The sequence below is a fragment of the Poromitra crassiceps genome (genome assembly GCF_964638095.1).
Source record: "Poromitra crassiceps genome assembly, chromosome: 5".
NCBI lineage: Eukaryota > Metazoa > Chordata > Actinopteri > Beryciformes > Melamphaidae > Poromitra > Poromitra crassiceps.
Window position 1 is genome coordinate 50,003,659 of NC_139642.1, and position 9,533 is coordinate 50,013,191.

The window sequence follows — 9,533 nt, forward strand, 5'->3', positions numbered from 1 at the left end:
TCGGCCCTCAAACGAAAACGCTGCCCCAGCCAGGGGAGCGAAGCAAAGCTACACAGCGGCAGCAATAACCACTATACGGCGATAGCAGTAGAGCTACACGGCGGTAGCAATAAACAGTTAACTAAGGAAGATACTCTTAGCTTTAGATGACTTGTTCCGACGCCGCAGGGTGAAGGGTACAGAGTCGGTCTCCGAAGCCTGCTTTATCCCGTCCACGCGACCCTCTTGAGGTGGGCAAGTCAGCCGGGACGAGCCTAGTATCTAAAGCTATATAATATAACTCCTTGTTAACCGTCGGAGCTTTCACAAAACACGTCTTCACAGCGGGTGGAAGAAAGCGGAAGTGATTTTTCCCTGGACTGGCAGGACGTGACGTAGTCACGTGGATCCGTGTCAGTCCCAGGGGGTACCACGCCACCTACGGGTGGGTGGTCAGGTTTTAATGAAAAGTAATTTTGGAGCAAAATAACAGTCTTCCATAGGGCTGCGTTGCAGCGTTTAAGGCACTAGTGAGAGCTTGAGTTCGAAACGAAGTAAAACATAAACGTCTAATCATAAATGAAGACATGATGAACATCATTGAACTAGATTTTGGAATAGTGTCCTTAAAGATAATAAAACTGACATTATGGGCTCATACTTGAGAGGGTTATGCTATTTTTGGAAACAAAGCATCCGTCTTTCCACCTAAGATCACGTATTTAATCAATGAATCACTGTGCTGAAAAACAACTGCAGAGGAATTGTGCAACAGATGAGCAGAAAAAGGGGTTTAAGAAAAAAGGAATTATTTTATTCCCCAAATGGGCCTTACATCACAGATGTTCGGGGAACATTTACATTGGTGGATAATTTTCCAGGGTCACAACAAGGTCGCACAAAACAATGCCAGGAAAAAACAGAAGCAAAATAAATAAGCATTAGTCCAACGCGACCTTGTTATTTTTTGTCACTTCCACCCCGCCCCCGTGTCACTTAAGTGGAAGTGACCCAAAACCTTCAGGAAGTCGTCCCGTGTGTCAATTCAGTACTGAGGAAGCAAACTTTTGGTGACTGAAGACGAGATGGTTTCTCACACCACCGCTTGACAGTTCAACCTAATTCATTTGACTTTGACAGTTTCCTGTGTCGTGCTGACATGGTTCCGCTCGTTACTTCTTCTCTACCAGCTGTGGCTGAGAGAGCTTTTGGATGGTCAGCTCCATCACCAGTTTGTCCACACAGGTTTTAAACAAAGGATCCGGCTCCTAAGAGACACAACACAACCGAGTCAGAATCCACAGCAGAGTAAGTCTGTACATGGCGGTAAGATTACGAATACTAGGTATTTCAAAAGTATTGAAAATGTGAATGTTAAAGCAGAATTTAGTTTTTTTTCAACCTGGACCGGTGAACCCTATTTTCCACACTGTATGTGTCTAAGGGGCTCATCGTGAGATATTTTTTTCAAATTGGTCGAGAACTCACCGAGATAGCCTTGTTTACAGCTTGAGCAATGTGCTCAAACAACTACCGGTACACAGTGATACTACACAGGGCAATCCCGCACCGCATCGTCAATACACGTTCGCTAATAAAACTGCTTGGTTTGCCGCTGGGAGACTCGAACTGTCATTATAGTGTTTGGCAACATGGAAACGACTCTATACATGAATATTATTCTCCGGGGTTTACTGTCGGACAGAGAAAATGTGCGTATGAAGAGGCGAGGGGAGAGATAGAGAAAGGAGCACAGCACAGCGCTGTTGACGAGAGGTGAAATCCTCCGTGTTGACACAGCACAAGCTTCCCTGCTACTCACTCTCTCACTCTCTCTCTCGACCAATTTGAAAAAAATATGTCACGATGAGTCCCTTAGACAGATACAGTGTGGAAAATAGGGTCCAGGTTGAAAAAAAAACTAAATTCTCCTTTAAGGCACTAAATAGGAGTTGAAGTATTTTGCATGCATTTAATTATTAGGGTCAGTGGATCTTAATATGAGGCCCGGGACCTCCCATGATGATGATTTGTGGGGACAGAAAAATGATGCTTGGAGTCTTAAATACATCCATTTCTAATACTGTATACAAATAATCACATATGCGATGTATTTTTCTTGAGAAATAGTACCGTAAATATTTGAAGCCTCTAGTCTGCCTTTAATAATGATCTAAAACAGCAAGCAACAGGGAAGGCGTATTGCTTTGTTTTTGGGGTGTTTAGGGGAAACGGTTGCCAAGCGCTGAATGAACCGGCCAACTTGAGTAATGTGTGTATTAGGATGTTTGTTACCTTGTGCTCCAACAGCCTCTGTTTCTCCACAGCCTCCTCCACACTCAGACCAACCCACTCCGCCTCCTCCTGTGGGATCTCAAACTGCTGCTCAGGACAGTCAACAGCCCCAGGGAGGAAACAAGTACAGGACAAACACGCTTTGACTAAGCAACACGTTTTTAATCCTGTTCCTTCACTTCCCACCAAACGTTATTGTCTCGACCGCGACGTCACCACACAGTTTAATTTCTGTCGGTCGTCTACCCAGAAAGTCATGCCGCCGCCGGCCACAAGGTGACATCGTCTCCACATTCCCCCAAAGTAACAGTCTAGACTGTCTCTTACAAAACAAGAGATATTGAAGATATATTCCTCAGAAAACACCACATCTAGGTGTCTTTTGTGTTTTTGATGAATAAAACGACATTTGATTGACAATGTATTTGGTTGTGTAATCAGTGATCACATACAATGACTACTACTGAATGCCTTTTTTTTTTAAATATGAAAACACGTTTATGTCATATAGTATAGTATAGTTTTAACCTGTAGTGTGTGTGCCTTTTTATCGTATTTATCACAAGCTTCCTGTGGTGTATTGTCCCATTACTCTTGCCGTAAGAATGTAGTGTTGTGTTCTGGGTAATCTGGGCCATAATGGGGTGTTGTGCTGTATGTATGATGCTGTCTGCTAAATAAATGGTAATCTCACGTTATCATACATAATATAAAATATATACCTGTCTCATCATTGGTTGGAATCATCAAACTGAATTAGCGTTAACTGCGAGGCGTTAAATCTGGACATACTGTAGTAGGATATAATGCTGCTGAATGCACACTGTGCAGAATGCAGATTTTTATCTGAATATCAGAATATAGCCGTTGTGGGAGCGGCATATTTCGACGTTGTGGGGAAGGAGACAATCTACGTGCAGCGGCCGTGCAGGAAACATCATCGACGTCGCTACGATTTCCATTCCAGATATATAATTAGGCCCTGACTAGACGTAGTGGTTTGATGTGCAGAAGACGGTCGTTATACGTGAAAATGTTTGCCGGGTTCTTCACATGCACACTAGGTAACTTCCCCCCCCAGAATTTTTTCTCCATTTTCTCCCCAATTGTACTTGGCCAATTTTTCCCCCTGCTGCCCCGGTCACTGCTCCACCCTCTGTCGATCTGGGGAGAGCCGTAGACTAGCACCATGCTTCCTCTGACACATGCACAGTTGCCAGCCGCTTCTTTTCACCTGACAGCGGGGAGCTTCACCGGCAGGAAGTAGCACGTGGGAGGATCACACTATTCCCACCAGTTCCCTTCTGCCCCGACCAGGCGCCCCGACCGACCAGAGGAGGCGCTAGTGCAGTGACCAGGACACATACCCCTAATCCGGCTTCTCACCCGCAGACACAACCAATCATATGGACGCCCAGCCAGGTCGGAGGTAACACAGGGATGCGAACCTGCGACCCTCGTGTTGGTGGGCAGGGAATCTACCGCTACACTACCCAGACGCCCGCTGTCACATATTATTGAACAGTCAATAGGTATTTCGTATATTTCGTCTTGAGTGCCGAGCCAAGCAAACCAAAAGATATGGAGTCACTGAGCTAACACAACTCTCTCACCTTGTATTTCTTGTAGACATGCTCTCTCTTGGACTGGTCGTCGGGGTAAAGCTCTGTCTCTTTGCGAGCCAGGCGAAGTAACATGGCCCGCTTTAGGTCCATCCCCACCTTGGAGTTCAGGTCTTCCTTTGATGTCTAATGGAGGTTTTGATAAAAGAATCAGCACTGGCATGTGGAAAGCTTGTTATGGGAAGTTGTGCTGTCAAAGTGTGTCTTGAGACAAGAAAGCGTTCTCTTACTTTCAGGATGTAGGAGTCGAATCCGTAAGCGGCGTCGATGAGGTCCAGAGTCCTGGCTGTGACTCTGATGGTGAACTTGTGGTCGAGGATCTCACTGTAGAGCTCTCTGTTGAACAACTGTGGTTTCCAGGTCTTCTGCAGACGGACGTTCAGCTAAGGAAAGAGAAGCATCAAAGGTTAAACAGACACTGGGCAGTTTATTCCACTTGGTCAGCTTTATAGTTGAATACCGGTATTAAATGTTGCAGCTTGGTACGTGGTTATGAAGCAGAAACTGATGGGGAACTAAAGTCTGTTACGAGCTTCAGGGTCATACGACCATCCCTAGATCAGTGGTTCTCAAATGGGGGTCGCCCAGGGGTCCTTGAAGGCGTTCCAGGGGGTCCCCAGCCAAAAGGGGGGTAATTTATTTTAGCTATAAGTCCATAAGTAACACAATGACTATTTTTTTTTTTTTTTTTTTAACACATTGAATGCCAGCCATGTTTTCATTCCTGTAGGTAAGTTGTGCCAGGGGTGTTTTTGACGATTCTGGCTCATTTTAGAACAGCCGAGGATTCTTTTCTGTTAAGAATTCATGAACACCAATCATCTAAAAATAACTAATAGAATGTGTGCTTTCTCTGTCTAAAAGAGTTAGTTTGCAGAGTTAGTAGTTATGTAGATATTAGCCGTTGAGTACAGCATGGTTTCAGCGTCTGGAAATTTATTCAGAGATAAATGGCTTTTTGTGAAACAGTCACTTTAACCATTCATTTTTGGCATCAGTAAGACCGTCAGACATTCTAAACAATAGTTTTGAACAGTAATTTCCTCCATAACAACAGGAAACACCCCTCTCATTCAAACTCCTCCCTCCGTGTGTCTTCTCCTCCTTCCTCCTAACAGCGGGCGTGTCAGAAGCGCGTTGTGCTGCCTGCCTGTCTGTCTGCGTGCCTGCCTGCCTGCTTGCCTGCGTGCGGGGACGAGTCTGAAATGGATTACTGTAAAATCGCCAAGCCATTTCCTTGAATGGCTTGCTCCCGCGGTGTGTGTGTGTGTGTGTGTGTGTGTGTGTGTGTGTGTGTGTGTGTGTGTGTGTGTTCGCGCGTTGCTCCGCGGCTCTGGGGGGGAGGGGATCTCTGTCCGTTCTGTGTGTGTGTCTCCGGGCTCCTGACTGTAAAATCGCCAAGCCATTTCCGCGGGAGGCGGCTGTACGGGTCCCGTGGCTGTGGCTTCTCTCTGTATCTGTCGCCACTTAGTGGTCGGTAAAATAGATTACACACATGCTCTTGCTCCAAATAGTTATCTCGAAGATGTAAAAGGGGTTGATTGATGTCCCACCGTCAAAAAAAAAAAATGTTTATGTAAGACGAGTTAGCTCGTCCTTGGCACTTAAGCGCTGGATTATGTAAGACGAGTTAGGTCGTCTCTGGCACTTAATGTGTTAATGTTTTTTTTCCCGATTTTTTATCCCATTTTTATCCCCCGTTTAGTGCTCATTTGAATTACTCAATCCTGGTTGCTACTCCATCCTCTGCCGATCTGGGGAGAGCCGAGACTGATTCCATGCATCCTCCGAGACATGAGCAGTCAAGTCAGCCGCATCTTTTCACCTGCCCGAGGAAGCTCCCCCGGTAGGACATAGCACGTGGGAGGTTCACGCTATTCCAACCAGTTCCCCTCCCTCTGAACAGGCGCCCTTAACGATCAGAGGAGGAACCATATAAGCAACCAGGATGTTGCATGTTTTTGTGAAGGGGGTTCCTATATGAAGGAGACCCCCGGGAGGCACGGGGAGAACATGCAAACTCCACACAGAAAGGCCATTTTGCCGACCCCACCCGGGTGGTGGGCACTCGAGGACATGCGGACGGGCACGCATTCCTTCAGCGTTCACATCGGCCCAGGTGGGAATCGAACCCACGACCTTCGAGCTGTGAGGCGATAGTGCTTACCACTGCACCACCGTACCTCCTTGACTATTTGGGGTTTTATAGACTTTCTGTAATAAAACATCTAAAAGCATCAATCTTATTATCATATGGGGGACCGTGGGACAAAATCCTATCAAATGGGGGTCCGTGGTCTAATGGTGGTCAGTTTAGGGGTCCTTCGTGTGAAAGAATTTGAGAACCACTGCCCTAGATAACTGAGGACAGCCAGCTGTATATATATATATTTGCTTATTTGAAGGTAAATATAACCCAGGTTTATTATTCCATTACTTTGCTATTATTTTTGTATGGTTTCTCCGGTTTATTTGACAGGTTACAGTGAAGAGAGACATGGAAGATGAGACAGAGAGAGAGAGAGATAGGCTAGCTTCAAATCAAACACATTTTGGCGAGATCACTACAAATGTGGGGTCAGGGGGGAAACAATCTTCCTGACTACTCACCTTGTCATTGTTGGCATATCTGAACCCTGAGATCCACCCCTCTCCTCCCCACAGGCCGTCCTGGGATTCTGGAGGGTAGTAGATGGGTATAGGAATATCCTGCACACGCTCCTTGTGTCCAGATTGGGGGTTGGCTCTGTACTTGACTCCCAGGGGCTTCCAGTGGACCGGGGTGGGCTCTTTCTGCTCCAGGGACTTTAGGTAGTGTTTGGGGAGACGAGTGTATATGCCCTGCTTCAGTTTCAGGGCCTCCCAGATTTTGGGGGGGTATTTATGAAGAGGCATAGCAGATATTGTTTCTGGCCGAGTGCAAGCCTACCTGGAAGAAAGAGTAAACACTGTCAGGAAGACGCATTGACATACAGGTGACCACTCATCCTGCCATATTAGGGCTGTACCCGACTCAGAATTCTGTCAGTCGAATAGGATTTGGCTGTTCAATACGAATATTCGACTATTCTTTTGTAAAATAGAGTATAAGACTATCTGGCAATCAGAAAATCCATTGGCATGAGCTTGTTTGATTTGTTTGTTTATAATTGGGACTTGGTTTTGATATTGATAGGCTGATATACCAAAATAGGCTATATATTAAGATCAAGAAAAAACAATCAATCCTATATTCATCCCCCAGGCCCCATACAGTATATCGAGAATGGAATGATCCTTGTTTCATAACCACATTTTGTGACTATTCGACTGTGAGATTGGCAATAAATCGTCACAATCTGGGGTCACTCATATGACATATGCCGTATTTCATTAAAATGTCGTTTCAAATACATTCCTAATAGATTCCCTGAATAGATGGTAGAGTTTAGGTAACTTCTGCCAGCATATAATGCAATTAAAGACACACATCTTTATGGTTTTTATACCAACAGTTTCGTGATGGATTATTAGGTTCTTGGTGGCAGTCTAGGACAATAAATTAAAGTTACAAGTTAAAGCCAAAGCAGTGAGTGCATACAAAGCAACACTGTCACTGTTGACAGTAAGGACATGATTGTAGCGTTACTTTTATAACAGAATCCATTTAAGTGAGAATTATCTTTTAAACTATTAACAAATAAATGACAATTTACAGAACTAGCGTTAGCAAGGGGAACTCGCAAATTACTTTGACAACGTTAAGATCCCATTAGCAAGTCGGCTAACATTAGCTAACAACCCAGTTACAAGCCGGTTTACTTAATGAAATAGCGCCTTCATCATGCTAATGTGCCTGTAAGAGTACTGTGAAAAGTATATCTCACCAATTAGTAGGAAAGAATATGGTCTCGATACAGTACAAGCTGTGTTTTGCCCCACGTTAAGGCAAAATCAAGGACATTCTGCACATTCTGTCAAACAGCACAACTTCCGCATTATGGAACACGCCTGCGCTGCGGAGAAGAATGATTGGATGACAGACAGGAAGCTCTCGTTGATGATTGGTCGACACAAGCTGTCTGTCAACTATTTTTTGGAACTGGTCTCTTTTTACAGTCTGTAGCACTAGCTCGTTCAAGCGTTTGGATGATGATTTATGATGATGATGAGTATGATTATTATTATTAGTTATATTTTATTGTGAAGTCCAATAGCAAAGTATAACCGGAAATAAGGCTGCATTATCGAGAGAGTTTAGCCTGCATTATCGAGAGAGTTTTCTATAAACATGCAACATAAAGACAAAACAACCATTCGGGTCATTGTAGATCACAGATCAAAAGCCGCCCGAAAGGTGGAATTGAACCACTCTGCCGCTAAGCAGCTACAGGTTTGAAGCCTGCACCCCGGACCACCGAGGCTCATCCGGGCACTATTAACCAGCACGCTGAAACCTATATATAGATGGTAGAACAAGTTTGTGTCTCAGTCATGGTTTTATAACAAATGTTGTATTTGCTTGTATTACTCAAGAATAGCGCCTATACATGAAGTATCAAAGATAACTAAACGCCTTCACGCATATCTTTGTCATATAAACACAGAATAGAAGCGAGGAAACGGGACTTACTTAGTTATGCGAGACAGACCCGTTTCTATTGGTTGTTTGAAAACAGAAAGGTGGAGCCTGACCAGAGCCTACAACAGTACTGTGACAGGTCAATCTCGTGAGATCTGCAGCCAGACAATGAATCAGACAGACTTTGCCACTTCTCTCTCATTTGTGCTCACAAAATGAAAAGCAACAACCTTTGGTATTTTTTTTATTCAGATACATTATAGTGAACATACACAGATGTCAAATGACAATGACAAAAAGGAAACCACATTTATTCCATGGCATATCCACAGCAGTGAAAATGCCTCCACTCTCCACGCCACTCTCCATGTGTGATGAATTTAACAAACTCATAGAGTTTGACAAAACAACCATTTGGGTCATTGTTGATCACAGATCAAAAGCCGCCCGAAAGGTGGAATTGAACCACTCTGCCGCTAAGCAGCTACAGGTTTGAAGCCTGCACCCCGGACCACCGAGGCTCATCCGGGCACTATTAACCAGCACGCTGAAACCTATATATAGATGGTAGAACAAGTTTGTGTCTCAGTCATGGTTTTATAACAAATGTTAGTATTTGCTTGTATTACTCAAGAATAGCGCGTATACATGAAGTATCAAAGATAACTAAACGCCTTCACGCATATCTTTGTCATATAAACACAGAATAGAAGCGAGGAAACGGGACTTACTTAGTTATGCGAGACAAACCCGTTTCTATTGGTTGTTTGAAAACAGAAAGGTGGAGCCTGACCAGAGCCTACAACAGTACTGTGACAGGTCAATCTCGTGAGATCTGCAGCCAGACAATGAATCAGACAGACTTTGCCACTTCTCTCTCATTTGTGCTCACAAAATGAAAAGCAACAACCTTTGGTATTTTTTTTATTCAAATACATTATAGTGAACATAGCCTACACAGATGTCAAATGACAATGACCAAAAGGAAACCACATTTATTCCATGGCATATCCACAGCAGTGAAAATGCCACCACTCTCCACGTGTGATGAATTTAACAAACTCATAGTCCGTTTG

The 9,533-nt window shown here is 44.2% G+C and overlaps 1 protein-coding gene across 2 annotated transcripts; it reads right to left on the reverse strand.

The window, feature by feature from the left end:
• Positions 1-771: 771 nt before the first annotated feature.
• Positions 772-7,867, reverse strand: mrpl28 (mitochondrial ribosomal protein L28). 2 transcript variants are annotated; one of them, XM_083637536.1, is made up of 6 exons: positions 7,763-7,867; positions 6,507-6,825; positions 4,127-4,279; positions 3,888-4,022; positions 2,275-2,361; positions 772-1,247 (listed from the first exon to the last, which is right to left on the reverse strand). In XM_083637536.1, exons 2-6 carry the CDS (start codon positions 6,789-6,791, stop codon positions 1,152-1,154), a joined length of 756 nt encoding a protein of 251 aa, XP_083493662.1. In that variant the 5' UTR covers positions 6,792-6,825; positions 7,763-7,867; the 3' UTR covers positions 772-1,151. The 2 variants fall into 2 exon arrangements, with proteins under 2 accessions (XP_083493662.1, XP_083493663.1); XM_083637537.1 differs by having other exon boundaries at positions 6,507-6,821; positions 7,763-7,844.
• Positions 7,868-9,533: the final 1,666 nt, after the last annotated feature.

Coding starts and splice junctions, on each gene's coding strand:
- mrpl28 (XM_083637536.1), bottom strand. CDS start 6,791: ATGCCTCTTCATAAATACCCCCCCAAAATCTGGGAGGCCCTGAAACTG. Junction 4,280..6,506: donor GATATGCCAACAATGACAAG/GTGAGTAGTCAG, acceptor CTCTTTCCTTAG/CTGAACGTCCGTCTGCAGAA. Junction 2,362..3,887: donor ATGTCTACAAGAAATACAAG/GTGAGAGAGTTG, acceptor TGTCCTGAGCAG/CAGTTTGAGATCCCACAGGA.